The sequence below is a fragment of the Equus asinus genome, chromosome 2 (assembly GCF_041296235.1).
Source record: "Equus asinus isolate D_3611 breed Donkey chromosome 2, EquAss-T2T_v2, whole genome shotgun sequence".
NCBI classification, from domain to species: Eukaryota; Metazoa; Chordata; class Mammalia; order Perissodactyla; family Equidae; genus Equus; species Equus asinus.
In genome coordinates, this window is record NC_091791.1 from 40231511 (window position 1) to 40249140 (window position 17630).

The following is a 17630-nucleotide window of genomic DNA, read 5'->3' on the forward strand; positions in this document are numbered from 1 at the left end:
ACCAAATTGGTAGTACAAAATACACAGGACAAGAAACAAATGAAATGCAGGAGAACCAGAAAATGAGTGATAAGATGGTAGGCATTAAGCCCTCATATATCAATAATCACTCAATGTGAATGGATTGAATTCTCCAATCAAAAGACACAGGTGGAATGGATTAAAAAACAAGACTCAACAATATGCTGCCTCCAGGAAACACATCTCAGCTCCAAAGACAAACACAGGCTCAGAGTGAAGGTATAGAAGAAGATACTCCAAGCTAATGGCAAACAAAAGAAGGCAGGTGTTGCCGTACTTATATCAGAAAAAGTAGACTTCAAGATAAAACAGGTAAACAGAGACACAGAGGGGCAGTATTTAATGATAAAAGAGACACTCCACCAAGAAAACATAACACATAAACATTTATGCACCCAACACAGGAGCACCAAAGTACATAAAGCAACTATTAGCAAACCTAAAAGAAGATATTAACAACAACACAATAACAGTAGGGGACCTCAACACCACACTTACATCTATGGATAGACCATCCAGAAAAAAAAGTCGACAAGGAAATAGTGCAATTAAATGAAAAATGAGACCAGATGGACTTTATAGATATTTATAGGACACTCCATCCAAAAACAGTAGAATACATATTATTCTCAAGTGGGCATGGAAAATTTTCAAGGATAGACCACATATTGGGAAATGAGGCAAGCCTCAATAAATTTAAGAAGATTGAAATCGTATATGGCATCTTTTCTGAACATAACACTATGAAAATAGAAATCAAGTACAAGAAAAAAGCTGGGAAAGGGACAAACATGTGGAGACTAAACAACATGCTACTGAACAACCAATGGATTATTGAAGAAATTAAAAGAGAAATCAAAAAATATCTGGAGACAAGTGAAAATGAAAACACAACTGACTACTCATACGGGATGTAGCAAAAGTGGTCTTAAGAGGGAAAGTTATAGCAATACAGGCACACGTTAAAAAACAAGAAAAATCTCAAATAAGCAATCTTAAACTATACCTATCAGAATTAGAAAAATAAACAACAAAGACCAAACTCAGCAGGAGGGAAATAATAAAAATTAGAGCAGAAATAAATGAAATTGAAACAAAAAAAGACAGTAGAAAGGATCAATGAAACAAAGACCTGGTTCTCTGAGGAGATAAACAAAATTGACAAACCCTTAGCCAGACTCACTAAGAAAAAAAGAGAGAAGGCTCAAATAAATATGATTAGAAATGAAAGAGGAGAAATTACAATGGACACCACAGAAATACAAAAGATTATAAGAGAATGCAGTGAAAAACTCTATGCCAACAAATGGGACAATCTAGAAGAAATGAATAAATTCTTAGGCTCTTACAACTTCCCAAAACTGAATCAAGAAGAAATAGAGAAACTGAATAGACTAATCACAGCAAAGAGATTGAGACAGTAATCAAAAACATCCCAAAAAATAAAAGTCCAGGAGACCAGACAGCTTCTCTGGAGAATTATACCAAACGTTCTAAGACAAGTTATTACCTATTCTTCTCAAGCTATTCCAAAAATTGAGGAAGATGGAACACTTCCTAATACATTCTGTGAGGCCAAAATCACCCTGATACCAAAGCTAGACAAGGACAACACAAAGAAGAAACATTACAGGCCAATATCATTGACGAACATAGATACAAAAATCCTCAACAAAATATTGGCAAACCCAATACAGTAATACATTAAAAAGATTATGTACCATGATCAAGCGAGATCACAACAGGGACACAGAGATGGTTCAACATCCACAAATCAATCAGTGTGATACACAACATTAACAAAATAAAGAACAAAAACCACATCATAATCTCAATAGACACAGAGAAATCTTTTGACAAGATCCAACATCCATTCATGATGAAAACTCAATAAAATGGGAATAGAAGGAAAGTATCTCCATTTAATAAAGGCCATATACGACAAACCCACAGCCAACATCTTACTCAATAGGGAAAAACTGAAAGCCATCCCTCTGAGAACAGGAACAAGGCAAGGGTGCTCACTCTAACCTCTCTTATTCGACATAGTACTGGAGGTTTTGGCCAGAGCAATTAGGCAAGACAGAAAAAATAAAAGGAATCCAAATAGGCAATGAGGAAGTGAAACTCTCTTTGTTTGCAGATGATGTGATTTTAGATATAGAAAACCCTAAAGAATCCACTGGAAAACTATTAGAAATAATCAACAACTACAGCAAAGTTGCAGTGTACCAAGTTGACATACAAAAATCAGTGGCATTTCTACACTTTAATAACAAACCACAGAAAGAGAACTGAAGAATACAACCCCATTTATTCTTCAAACAATGAAAAACCTAGGAATAAACAAATACCTAGGAATAAATTTAACCAAGGAGGTGAAAGACCCATACAAGGAAAACTATAAGACATTACTAAAAGAAATCAATGATGATGTAAAGAAATGGAAAGATATTTCATGGACATGGATTGGAAGAATAAACATAAGTAAAATGTCCATACTATCTAAAGCAATCTACAGATTCAATGCAATCCCAATCAGAACCCCAATGACATTCTTCATGGAAATAGAACAAAGAATCCTAAAATTCATATGGGGCAACAGGAGACCTTGAATAGCTAAAGCAATCCTGGGAAACATGAACAAAGCTGGAGGCATCACTATCCCTGACTTCAACATACACTTCAAAGCTATAGTGATCAAATCAGCATGGTAATGGTACAAAAACAGGCACACAGATCAATAGTACAGAATCGAAAGCCCAGACATAAAACTACACATCTATGGACAGCTAATCTTTGACAAAAGAGCCAAGATACAATGGAGAAAGGAAAGCCTCTTCAATAAATGGTGTTGGTAAAACTGGACAGCCACATGCAAAGGAATGAAAGTAGACCACTATCTGTCTCCATATACAAAAATAGACTCAAAATGGATCAAAGATTTGAAGGTAAGACCTGAAACCAAGAAACTTCTTGGAGAAAATATAGGCAGTACACTCTGACATCGGTCTTAAAAGGATTTTTTCGAATACCATGTCTACTCAGACAAGGGAAATAAAAGAAAAAGCAAACAAGTGGGACTTCATTAGACTAAAAAGCTTCTGCAAAGCAAAGGAAACCAGGACCAAAATGAAAAGATAATCCACCAAATGGGGAAAATATTTGCAAATCATAGATCTGACAAGGGGTTAATTTCCATAATAGATAAAGAACTCACACAACTAAACTACAAAAAAATCAAACAACCCAATCAAAAAGTGGGCAGAGGATATAAACAGACATTTTTTTCCAAAGAAGATATACAGATGTCCAATAGGCACGTGAAAAGATGTTCAACGTCACTAATCATCAGGGAAATGCAAATGAAAACTACACTAAGATATCACCTTCCACTCGTTAGAATGGCTATAATCACCAAGACAAAAAAATAACAAATGTTGGTGAGGATGTGGAGAAAAGGAACCCTCATACACTGTTGGTAGGAATGAAACTGGTGTAGCCACTATGGAAAACAGTATGGAGATTTCTCAAAAGATTAAAAGTAGAAATAACATATGACCCAGCTATACCGCTATGGGGGATTTATCCCAAGAACTTGAAATCAACAATTCAAAGAGACTTATGCACCTCTACTAGGTTCATTGCAGCATTGTTCACAATAACCAAGACATGCAAGTAAGTCAAGTGTCCATCGATGACTGGATAAAGAAGATGTGATATACATATATATACAATGGAATACTACTCAGCCATAAAATAAGAGAAAATTGTCCCATTCACATCAACATGGATGAACCTTGAGGGTATTATGTTAAATGAAATAAGCCAAGCAGAGAAAGACTAACACCACGTGCTTTCACTCATGTGTCGAAGATAAACAAACACACAGACAAAGAGAACAGTTTAGTGGTTCCCCCGGGGGAAGTTGTTGGGGGCTGGGCACGAGGGGTGAAGGGGCACATTTATATGGTGACTGACATATAATAATGTAAAACTGAAATTTCGCAATGTTATAAACTATTATGACTCAATAAAAAAAAAAAACGTTAAAAAGGGAAGAAAATATAAGTGTGTAAAATCCAAAATGGGAGCCTCGCCTCCTTTATTCCTTCAGTATCTATCCACTTTATTCTTCCTTTCTTCCCCTCTCTGAAGGTAACCACTTTAACATTTGTTGTTTATTTTTTTTTCTGGCCCTTTTCTAAGTATTTGCAAATACATGCACTTGTGAATATACACAGTCTAAAGGGCAGGAGAAATGGAATGGAGATGAGGGTAGTGGAAATGTTCTAAATCTTGTATGTGGTGCGGTTACATGAATGAATGTATTTGTCAAACCTCGTTAAATTGGTCACATAAAATTAGGGAAATTTATTGTATGTAAGTTACACCTTAATTAAGATTATTTTAAAAATAATAAAAATACACATAGTCTAGCCCTTATAGCTGCCTTAAAGGCTAGTAGCATCTTTTCTCTCACAATTCCACCCATTATTGAGAAATTGACTGCTCGGATTGACAGTTTTGATGCTCAGAAACAGCTTAGTTGATCCAAGTTTGCACTAATAAATAGCCTTAAATATGTCAGTCTGGGAAAGCACGGGAAAATTTTAATTTAGTATGCTTACTTATTTCTGAGAAGCCTAGCCCCTGACTTTGAGAAAAGAAATGGTGGCAACAGGATTGATTAAAAGTTCAGAAAGGCTAAATGAGTCTACAGATTTTGGTGTGTGAACTTAGATGAAAAAAGATGCCTTAAGAATCAATTCTCCATGGGCAGATAATACTCTTAACTTTCATCTTGGAATCCTAATTTTTTCTGTTGGTATCAAGAAGCGTCTATTCATTTTCTCTGTAAATTTTTTATAAAACAATTTTCATTGTCATGCAGCCATTAAAAAGTATGTTTAAAAACACCTTGGGACCATTAGTTATGTCTTGTTATAACTGTAAATGAAAAAGCAAGATTAAAAGTTGTGTAAAAGCAGTATGATGCTCAGAAGATTGAAATAAATGCAACAAAATATTGATGTGTCTAGTTATCTCTGGGTAGAAGGATTACAAATTATTTAATTTCCATTGTATATGCTTCTTTTATTTCTCCATTTTTGGCTATGAATATAGATTAAAATTAGACTTTTTAGAAAAGCTCTATCCATCAGTGTGAATGCCACTAATTGCCAGGTAGGATTCTCTTCATTCTCAAATAATTTCTTATAATAATTTTTCAAATTCACCCCTCTCAGGTCATTCTGAGTAGCTCACCTGATTATAGTGATGCATGTTCTTGGCTTCACTTCCCCAATCATAAGCTCTGAATTCATCAGATTGGTAAAGCTGAAATGAATGTTGTTTAGAAAAAAGAATAGTCAGAGTAAGAATTATGATTGCTAATAGCAAATCTTAGAAAAACACTGTACACTGGGAAGACAATAAGGCTTCTGGACCACCAGAAGGATGTAAATACATTTTTGCCACCATAAAAAGTAGGGTCATCTGAGAGGAAAGCAATGGTCTCCCTTGGTTGTAAGGAAGAGCTAATGGAAAACCCACACTCGTTAGAGGAAGTCAAATCTCTCTTGGGAAGGCTCAGCTCTCTTGAGGCTTTCCCAGTTTGCCTCTTGTTTCAGCTCCGGGCCTATTTTACAAACTCTGATTTAAGATGGGATTCATTTATGTCACCCACCTGGTCTGCATCATACCTTGTCCTTTCTCTTAAAATTCAGGGAAATCAAATCATGCTGGCTTCTAAGCTTCTTAGAGTAGGCCTGTTAACTCTGTCCTTTCATATATAACGAAAAGAAGCATTGGAAATGTTTTCCATGACAAAGATGCTACCTGTTTTATATGCAGGATATTCTGTACTGAGGATCCAGTGGGAGCATGTGACATGTACACATCCATTCGACTCTGAACGGAAACAAAACACATGTTACAGCAATAGTCATCCAATGAAATAAACTATACCTTTCAGAAGCAGAGAAAAATTTTGCTAAGAATTAGTAAACAAATACTGGGATGTTGAAAATGGCAGGACAGAATCATCTAGATTATCATAAATTCCTATCAGACACTTCCATGTGAATGAACCGTGGGGTGACAAGTTGTATGGGCTGCTTGAGAGCAAACCTGCACCAGCTCTGAAGCTGTGGGATAATTTGCTTATCTTGAAGTAGAAGAAGCAACAATGGACATGATGGAGCAAAGCAACTAGGAAAGGTGCTAAGTGCAAGCGCTGGGGTGGTGAGTGCGTGTGCACTGTCACAGATCAAGAAATCAGAAAACCTGAATTTCAGGACCTAACTTTGTTAATTATAAGATTTGTGACTTGGGGAAAGTTATTTAACATCTCTGAGTTTCTGTTTTTTCATCTATTAAATGAACCTACTAAAAATCATACTACCAACTTGCTGAGCTTTTGTGAGGACAAAATAAAATATTGCAAGATAAAAGTTGAAAACCAATCCTTTCATATGCACTGTTCTTCAATCTTTGTAAACATTATAGAGATGAAAAATTATAGATATAGTAATACAATTCTATGTCTTGGAATGTAAACAATACAATTCTATGTCTTGGCATATAATGAAACTAATCAAGAGAATTATTAATAATCTTTACTTTTGATTAAGGCTTTCAACAATGTTTCCTCATGGTCTTCAGTCTAATACAACTTATCCTCTTGAAGAACAGGGGTAGGATGGGCTGGTGGAGAAAAGCTTTTTGGGGACTAGCTTCACTGCAATAGTCTCTTTGGCTGCTATTTGGAATATGACAGAGACAACTATTCAATCACACTAGTCTACAAGTATAAACTCCTCCTTCTCCTTCATCCTCTTGCTCAAATTCTCAATAAGAGGAAACAAAGAGTTGATAAAACAGGACTGCTGCTTCCTCATAGGAAAAGGATTCCACCTGCGTTCCATTCTGTCTTGTATTTTCCTTTTAAGGGATGAGTTTTATCTGAGGCCAAACTGAGGTCAAGAAGAGAAGGCACACATGAAATGAGTTAAATGCTTATATGTGCTTCTCATCCTTTCTAGGATTTTATTTTTTAATGTACTGTATTAACTGTAAATTCAAAATAACTGTAGTAAGTGGTGGCTAATTACGAACATGTGAAACTGCTATGCATTGTGGAATCTATTCTGCTAAATTTGACCAGGATGGAAGGATGAAGCTGCCTATTCCCTTTCCCAGTCCTTGCATTCATGGTCTATTGACCTAATCTTCTATGAATAGCAAATCTTCACCTTTAAGAGTTTAGAATACCGCATGAATTTATGCAGTGTCATTGATGCATCAAAATTAATCAAAGGAAAACTGGAATTTCTTAAAGCATCAAATGGTCCCATAATCAATATACATACCATATTCATATTTTTCTTGTTGGATCCAGCCCATAAGGACAGAAATTCGCTACACAACATCCATAATATTTTATTGTTGCAAATTTTCGTAGAAGATATCTTCCCTATCTTATCTCCTAGAAGTAAACCTTTGGTACCAAAAAAACTCTGTAAAAATAAAAAATAATTATCTTTTTAAGAACTATTTTCTGAATCCTTGACATTCCCTTTATCTCAGGAATGAGGATTCTTGGGGATCTACTTGTATTTGTATTTGCTGTTTTGGCCAAGTAATTCAAGAAAAGTTACCACTTATAAATCCATCTCTACCATCAAACATAGTCTACAGGGAGATTGCAGTAAGGACCCACAACCCCAAATTCATCATGAAGCTCCCCCATGTTCTGTCCAATAATTGACTGCCAATATTTCTTATTAATTGGCAAGAAAGGTGGAACAGTTTCTCCATAAGGTCAAATATTGCCTTGAATAGGAAGCAAAAGCAGAGTTTTCTCTATTATTCATGTGCACATTGTCTTTCTAGTAGTGTCCCAGATTAGCCAGCTCTTATGCTGAAAAGTAGAGAATGGTGTACTGAGGGGAGAGTGTCTCTGGACAGAAAAAAATTTATGATGTCATGGAAGGCAGAATGGTTAAAACTTCTAGGACTTGGGAAAATAAGTTTGGGTGGGGAATCTCTGGTAGGAGACCTGGAGCTTCTGGGGAAGACAGATGTTTTGAAATGGTGGGCAGGGTTGGGAAAGGGGCTTCAAGTGACAGGAAATTTGACAGTAGGAGATAGAAAAATGAGATAAGCCAGGACCAATGTTTTCCTCAGACCCGACCTATGCAGGCAGAGCAATACATATGCAAAACTGGTATATTTTGAGATAGATGTGTCCATCTCTGAGTTTAACTTAACTAATTTGTCTGCTCATCTTTGCCCAAATGCAGAACACATCCAAAACTAACTGACATCAAACACCTTGAAATAAGACTATCAACCACGAAAAAGGGAAGTTACATCACTTGAATTTACAGTAAACAATACAATAAAACTAGAATCAAACTGATCACTGGGCCCTATAGAAATTCTTCCTGTGTTAGCTCACAAATATTTATTTCCATTCCCACCACTCCACACCAAACCAGGGCCTCATCTTGCATATGAATTACTGTAATACTCTAATCGCAGTAGGTGACTGGGATCTCCTTGACTTCATTTTTGCCAAACTTCATTTTTTTTCTGCTTTATCTCCCCCAATCCCCCCTGGTACATAGTTGACTATCTCAGTTGCAGGTCCTTCTAGTTGTGGCTCATTATGACCAAAATTCATTTTATCTTTCACCCCAAATTTAAAGGGCAGTCTTGGTAAAATACGATGTTCATTGTGGCAGTGACTTTTTTAGAGAAACACAAAGCAAAGAGAAAAAAAATATCTTTTTATTGGATAAAATCCCCAACCCACAATTGGCAATCAAATTACTTTTCCAACCCTTGTAAAATAATCAATAAATATTTGAATGAATAATTGAGCTGTAAGACACCTGGATTTGGAATCTTAGCTTCAATACATTAGAACAAGCTCCCACACGGGAAGGGGTATATTATTCAGGCTTATCTAACATCAAAATCAGGGACGTCAGTGATCATATGTAACTTGAAAAATGTCTTCTATGTGGGCATTGTAATTTCATTGACCTTCCCGGTGGAACAAGAAAGCTTGTGAGTAGACCCTATACAGACACAGAGCTTAGCACAGCTAGAGATTCTGATATATACTCAACTCTGTGAATGAATGAGTGTAGAAATTGTATATGGGAACTGTAGACAATGTCGTACACACACACAGACAAACACACATGCAAACGCATGGTCGCAGAATCTGGATTCTACAGATTTCATCTAAATTTCCTACTTTTACTTCACAATAAATTTTAAAATAATAAGGTTCTATGATCCAAAGTGAGATCCTCAGATACATTTTGGTGAAAGGAGGAGCCTACCTTGATTATGGAATTTGGAAGTAGAAAAAAACTGGTAAAAATGCTCGTGGGATATTTCAAAGAGACAACAGGACCCAAGGCAAAATTCATTTTGATTCTTTGTGCCAGTTCAGGCATGGTGGAAAAGGCTACAAACCCTGAGAGAACAGGAAACAAGACAATCTTGTGAAAATTAGAAACACTCATGCAATATTTCTACTAACAGAAGTGGGACTCTGCTGTAATTTTTATCCTTCTATTGCAATGATCTAGGGGATGAATTGGGAAACTCTTCTGAGTTATTCTGCAAAGATGGTCAGTCTTCAGTCCTCTCTACTCTCAAGTCTCCATTTTTCTCTTATTCTGGACAATTTAACTTGGTTGCGGAAAGTGAGGGATAAGCTACTGAATCAACTACTGCTCATTGAATTGTGGGCAACCTCACTTCTCAAGCACGGGTTAATGCTGGCAATGTTGTCATTTTACCCCCAACTCTGAGATGCCAGAATCAGTCAAAGAGCCTCCGGAAGTAAATAACCAGTTCACGGGAGGTGAGCCAATCAGTTCTTTCTGCAGTATCAACCAGTTATTCCACAATTTTTCTTTCTCATAATGGAAAGAGATTTCATTGCTCCCAGTGCTTCACTGGATGCTTACCAACCCTCTAGAATCTTCCCAAGAGGGAAGGAGGTTTCCCCTGGTCCATTGTGGTCTCAGTAAGGACCAGGTATCTCCATTTGCTCTAATTTTTCTGATCTTTTAGCAACAGCATTGCACCCATTTCTAGCCCTGTGAGGATGAGGGTGGAGATCAGTACCACATAGGAAAGGCTGTATGGTGTATCTGTGTGTTTGGGTTCCCTGAGGTACCTTCCTGGGCCCCCTCCACTGTGGGTGTGTGTGTATGTGTGTGTGGGTGCTTAGGCGTGTGTAGCTTTAGTAGAGGGTTTTTTTTTTTTTTCTGCTGAAATTCTTGTTGAAACATTGAAAGTGTCTTGGCCAGAAAAAGAACTGACTGTATTAACATAATACTCCCCCCAGAAGGTGTCTGGAAATGTGTGGAGATTAGTTTTTTAGTGATCATACTGACTAGGGAGCCCTGTTGTCATTTAGTGGGCTAGGGCCTTAATTGCTAGATGCCATACAAAGATTGGGTCCTTTCCACATAAGAAAAATTTCTCTGCCCAAAATGCAAATAGTTGCTGACTGGAAAATTTCATGCCCTAGTGCAATACAGAGCACTGATGATCAAATTTTCTATGTTTTCTTTACAGATCGGATATAAGAGCATATCTAAGTCTTACTCACATTTCTTGACCTCGATCAAGTCATTCCTCCTCCTTACAGTTTCTCCACAGTGCCCAACCACCCCACTGGTGAAATCAAACTGACCTGGTTTGAATCTTCTTTCTGTATCTTGCATGCTAAGACACCTTAAGCAATCCACTTAATTTCTTTAAACATCTGTTTTCTCATCCATGAGATGGAAATAATAATGGTAGGATTGTTCCAAAGCTTAGAGAGAGATATTGTGGGAAATGTCCTGAACACAGGGCCCTAAACATGATAAATACTCAATAAGTGTTAGCTATGATAGTATGATTGTTTACCTATTAGTGGCAATTTTGGGGGGGAGTCTCTGCTTAGTTCTTTGACACTCTTTTAGAATATGGTCTCCGGTGCTCATTGCCTGTTCCCAACTTGTAAGCTGCCTATCAGTATAAGGCACTGATAAATACCTGTTTGCTGTTGATGATAGTGGTGATAATGAGACTACTGTAAGAATATTTAGTATCTCTTGTGCAGTTTCACCCAAACTAAAACATTGCATTTCACATAACTTAATTTTGTAAAAATTAGAAATTTTAGTGGAAGATCACTAACAAATTCACATTTTTAATGGTACGGATTTCTTAAAATTTTTATTTGGAGCTAGATCATTGATTTCTTTCCAAAAGATCTAGGAAATCATTGAAAAGTGTATTTTCAAAGAGCAGGGTCTTGGATTTTTACAATAAATTTCTCTATGTAGTGTTTACATTTAATCACTATTCCATAAATATTAAATCATATGCTAACTAGATAAGACCAGTTTATATGTTAGAGAAAGCTCTTCTGTTTCAACTCAAAAAAAAAGTGATCTTACCTTTTCAGTTTGTTCAAATATATATATATATGGTCCTCCCTTTTATTTCTTTTTAAATCCCTTTGTAGGTTGTGAGGAAAGTATGATTGATGTATACTTAGCATTCTTCAGTGATGTTTCATGGCATTAAGCTTTACTTTTTTAGCTCAGAGGGGATCTAGAAACTTACTTTTTGGAAATACTTCTTTGGATTTGGGGAAACATGTTATTCCTGGGAAATTACATCACCATCACAAATGTACTGTTGTGACCAGAATTGAAGGAAAGATTTGCAGTACATACCGACAGTCTCTTGCATTCAGGTTCACAGCCACTTGGGGCACTAGAGTTATATGCCCAGCATGGGATAGAGAATTAAGGGAATTATAAATGACAGTTCCTCTGCCCCAATTTAAAGGTGAACTCTTGCAAGACTCTGACTCTTGTAAAGTGTTGACTCTTGTAAGCATACCTATTGTAGTTCCAAGTGAATGTCCAATGAAATACAACTTCTCCTGACCAGTTTTACTTATGATGAAGTCTATTACTGCTGGGAGATCATATCTGGCCATTTCATCAAAACTGAAAAATAAAACAGGGGCTTATAAACACTTGCAACTAAATTTAAAACTCAAAGCATTTGCTCACTTATTTTTTATACATAGAATTCTCTGCTGTCCATTTATTTGGTGTATATTTCATTATTTGTCCAATTACATGTAGGCTATTGTGACTTTTGTTTGCTGCCTTTATATGTGTTACTTTCTAGTAACAGGAATTATTTCAAGACTTGTGTATCCTACCTGAATTTCAGTCTTATCATTCTCCTCTTCATTCCTTTCCCTTGTGTTTCTTTCACCGTCCTTTCCCCATGTAGTTTGCACACCTCTACTTCAGACTCCCTCAGGCTACTTCAAGACTATTAGGACCATTTAATACCCAGCTTTGGACACAGAACTGGTTATAAATCATGATTATACCATGTACTAGCTGAGTAACTTTAATTTATTTACATGCTCTGAGTTAAGTTTTCTTATCATGTGGAATGAACATGATAGTGCCTGGTATAAAGCAGGGCTTCTATAGGGGTTGGATGATATTAAAGGAATGACTCTGGCTGCTAGTAGGAGCTCAATCATATGTTGCTACTATTAATAGTTCTATCCATGTAGAGATGTAGTCAATATATACCAAAATCCTATAGTACCAGTTCAGCCAGCATTAATATAAGACAACAAAAAGGCCTACATAACATATAGTTGAGTAAGGGTACCCCATAAACTAGAGACCTGTTTATTAAAAGAACATATGAGGAGGGGAGTGACATCAGTATCATTGCAGAATGAGCTCTCCCCTTAAGCTCTCCCATCTAAGATACAATGAAAACGACATTCACTTTCCAACAAAGGACACCACATAAAAGACGTCTGAGAGACCCATGCAGCCATACGTGTGAAGATGGAGGTGCTAGAGCCCCCCTGAGGAAGTGGAACAAGGTAAGAGGAATCTTTTCTTCCTCCCAAAGGGCAGTGACCCAGGGACTTCACATGGTTCTGAGAGGAAAGGGAGAGGAGGCAGCCCTCGGTGGGAAAGCCGTCACTTTCCAAGGTCCCTCACAGCCCAAAGAAAAGCACCACAGAGATGCGACTAGCTATCATGGAGGTGTCTTCATCAAACTAATACCCCAGGAGAGCAGATAGTGAGGGCAGAGGGAGAAGCCCCCAAGATAGTGCAGGAGAAAGAAAGTGCACAGCCCCTCCACCTGGCACCTCAGTTCAGCAGGCCTGTAAAAGCAGTGCCTGGGAGCTTAGCTGAAGATCATGGTGGGCTCAGAATATGCAGCTCTTGAGCCTCACCCAGTGGCAGCAGGAAGTGGCAATCAAATACTACTACTATGTGGAAGCACAAATACACACCATAAAGCAGTATTAAAAATATATTAAATCTCCAGACCAGAAGGAAAATGACAAGTACCCAGAAATCAATCCTGAATGCACAGAAATCTATAATCTAAATGACAGAGAAGTCAAAATAGCTATTAAAAAACTCAATGTGTTACAATAAAATGCAGATAGACAGTTCAATGAATTCAGGAACTTCTTCACAAAAGAGATTGAAACTATAAAGAAGAACCAACCAGAAATATTGGAGATGAAAAACACAGTGGGTGAGATAAAGAAGAATATGGATTCCCTGAACAATAGAGCTGATATTATTGAGGAACGTTTCAGCAATATTGAGGACAAAAATGTAGAAATGCTTTAGATGGAGGAAGAGAGAGAACTAAGACTAAAAAGAAGTGAAGACATTTTCCAAGAAATATCCAAGTCAATTAGGAAATGCAGTATAAGGATTATATGTCTTCAAGAGGGAGAAGAGAAGGACAAGGGAGAAGAAAGCCTATTCAAAGAAATAATAGCTGAGAACTTCTCAAACCTGGGGAAGGAGCTAGAAATACAAGTGAAAGAAGCCAATAGGTAGCCTAACTATACCAATGTAAAAAGACCTACTGTGAGGCATATACTAGTGAAACTGGCAAAAGTCAACAACAAAGAAAAAATATTAAGGGCAGCAAGGCAAAAGAAAATAACTTACAAAGGAACCTCTATCAGGCTTTCAGGAGATTTCTCAGCAGAAACCTTATAGGCTAGGACAGAGTGGAATGATATATTCAAAACCTAAAAGACAAAAACTTTCAGCCAAGAATACTTTATCCAGAGAAAATATACTTCAAATATGATGGAGAAATAAAAACCTTCCCAGATAAACAAAAGCTAAGGGAGGTCATCGCCTCAAGGCCACCGCCTCTCAAAGAAATCCTCAAGAAGGCCCTCTTACCCAAAAGAAAAAATAAACAGGTTACAAAACCCTGAGTAAGAAGATAAATAGGTAGACAAAATCAGAATATTGTAGTTATTCATCAGAACAGGTTAGCAAATACTTAATTATAACATTAAAGATAAAAGGACAGAGAACACCAAAAATAAATATAATCATTTTAACCTCAAACTCACAACACAAGATGGAAAAATATGTGACAAAAACAACTTAGAAGGGGAAGGGGAAAGGGATGGAATCAGCTTACTCTAAGGAACAAGAGGTTATCAGAAAATAGACTATCTCATCTATGACATCTTTCATACAAACATCATGGTAACCACTAAACATATAATTAGAAGAGATACAAATAATAAGTAAGGAGAAAACTAAGAAAGCCAGCATAGAAAACTACCTAATTGAATTGGTAGTCCAAAATACATGAGTTGAGAAACAAAGGAAATGCAGAAGAACCAGAAAATGAGGAAGGAAATGGCAGCATTATGCCCTCATTAGAGTAATCACTCTAAATGTAAATGGAATGAATTCTCCAAACAAAAGACACAGAGAGATGGGATGGATTAAAAAACAAGACCCAACATATACTGCCTCCAGGAAACACATCTCAGCTCCAATGACAAACACAGGCTCAGAGTGAAGGGATGGAAGACAATACTCCAAGCTAATGGCAAGTAAAAGAAAGGAGGTGTTACTATACTTGGCATCAGACAAAGTAGACTTCAAGATAAAAATGGTAAAGAGGAACATAAAATGGCAGTATATAATAATAAAAGGGACTCTCCACCAAGAAGACATAACACTTATAAACACGTATGCACCCAACACAGGAGCACCAAAGTACATAAAGCAACTATTAATGCACCTCAAAGGAGATATTAACAACAACACAATAATAGTAGGGGACCTCAACACTCCACTTACATCAATGGATAGATCATCCAGACAGGAAACAGTGGAATTAAATGCAAAACCACACCAGATGGACTTAATAGATATATGTAGAACACTCCATACAAAACAGCAGAATATACATTCTTCTCAACTGCACATAGAATATTCTCAAGGATAGACTATATGCCTCAATAAATTTAAGAATATTGAAATAACATCAAGCAACTTTTCTGACCATAATGCTATGAAACTAGAAATTAACTACAAGAAAAAAGCTGATAAAAGTACAAATATGTGGAGACTAAACAACATGTTAATGAACAACACATGCATCATTGAAGAAATTAAAAGAGAAATAAAAAAATATCTGGAGGCAAGTAAAAATGAAAACACAGCATATTGACTCATATGGGATGCAGCAAAAGTGGCCCTAAGAGGAAAATTCATTGCAATACTGGCTAACCTTAACAAATAAGAAAAATCTCAAACAAGAAATCTCAAACCACACCTAACAAAATTAGAAAAAGAACAAACAAAGTCAAAAATCAGAAGAAGGAGGGAAATAATAAAAATCAGAGCAGAAATAAATGAAATTGAAACAAAAAGAGACAGTAGAAAGGATCAATGAAACAAAGAGCTGATTCTTTGAGAAGATAAACAAAATTGGCAAATCCTTAGCCAGACTCACAAGAAAAAAAGAGAGAAAGCTCAAATAAATAAAATTAGAAATGAAAGAGGAAAATTACAACAAATAATACAGAAATGCAAAAGATTATAATGGAATACTATGAAAAACTATATGCCAACAAATGGGACAATCTAGAAGAAATGGATTAATTCTAAGACTCTTATAACCTCCCAAAGCTGAATCAAAAAGAAATAGAGAATCTGAAAAGACCAATCACAAGTAAAGAGATTAAAACAGTAATCCAAAACATCCCAACAAATAAAAGTCCAGGACCAGACAGCTTCTCTGGAGAATTATACCAAACATTCAAAAAAGATTTATTCCCTATCCTTCCCAACTATTCCAGCAAATTGAGGAATGGAACACTTCCTAACACATTCTACGAGGCCAAAATCACCGTGATACCAAAGCCAGACAAGGACAAAACAAAGAAGAAACATTACAGGCCAATATTGCCGATGAACATAGATGCAAAAATCCTCAACAAAATATTGGCAAACTGAATGCAGTAATACATTAAAAAGATCATACACCATGATCAAGTGGGATTTATACCAAGTGTTCAACATGTGCAAATCAATCAATGTAATACACAACATTAACAAAATAAAGAACAAAAACCACATCATAATCTCAATAGATGCAGAGAAAGCATTTGACAAGATCCAACATCCATTTACAATAAAAACTCTCAATAAAATGAGGATAGAAGGAAAGTACCTCAACATGATAAAGGCCATATATGACAAACCCACAGCCAACATCATACTCAATGGGGAAAAACTGAAAGCCATCCCTCTGAGAACAGGAACAAGACAAGGGTACCACTCTTGCCACTCTTATTCAACATAATACTGGAAGTTTCGCTGAGCAATTAGGCAAGAAAAAGAAATAAAAGGAATCCAAATAGGCAATGAAGAAGTGAAACTCCCTGTTTGCAGATGACGTGATTTTAAATATAGAAAACCCTAAAGAATCCACTGGAAAACTATTAGAAATAATCAACAACTACAGGAAAGTTGCAGGGTACAAAATCAACTTACAAAAATCACTTGCATTTTCATGCTCTAATAACGAACCAACAAAAAGAGAACTCAAGAATACAATCCTATTTACAACTGCAACAAAAATAATAAAATATCTAGGAATAAATTTAACCAAGGAGGTAAAAGACCTATGCAATGAAAACTATAAGACGTTACTGAAAGAAATCAATGAAGACCTAAAAAAATGCAAAGATATTTCATGTACATGGATTGGAAGAATAAACATAATTAAAATGTCCATACTATCTAAAGCAATCTACAGATTCAATGCAATCCCAATCAGAACCCCAGTGACATTCTTCACGGAAATAGAACAAAGAATCCTAAAATTCATATGGGGAAACAGGAGACCTTGAATAGCTAAAGCAATCCTGGGAAACATGAACAAAGCTGGAGGCATCACTATCCCTGACTTCAACATATACTTCAAAGCTATAGTGATCAAATCAGCATGGTACTGGTACAAAAACAGGCACGCAGATCAATAGTACAGAATTGAAAGCCCAGAAATAAAACTACACATCTATGGACAGCTAATCTTTGACAAAGGTGCTGAGAACATACAATGGAGAAACAAAAGTCTCTTCAATAAATGGTGTTGGTAAAACTGGACAGCCACATGCAAAAGAATGAAAGCACATAATTGTCTTTTGGCATACACAAAAATAAACTCAAAATGGATCC

General features: G+C 36.4%; 1 protein-coding gene across 3 annotated transcripts in view; it reads right to left on the reverse strand.

Moving 5' to 3' along the window:
- The window catches only part of LIPN (lipase family member N), a 31738-nt gene that overhangs the window by 5341 nt on the left and 8767 nt on the right, over positions 1–17630 (reverse strand). For all 3 annotated transcript variants that reach the window (XM_070487429.1, XM_014827252.3, XM_044754732.2), the window contains exons 6-10: positions 11956–12065; positions 9381–9517; positions 7395–7541; positions 5863–5934; positions 5290–5361 (exon numbers count right to left, since the gene is read on the reverse strand). In XM_070487429.1, the coding sequence (XP_070343530.1) occupies positions 5290–5361; positions 5863–5934; positions 7395–7541; positions 9381–9517; positions 11956–12065 (538 nt within the window). The remainder of the gene's footprint in view (positions 1–5289; positions 5362–5862; positions 5935–7394; positions 7542–9380; positions 9518–11955; positions 12066–17630) is intronic.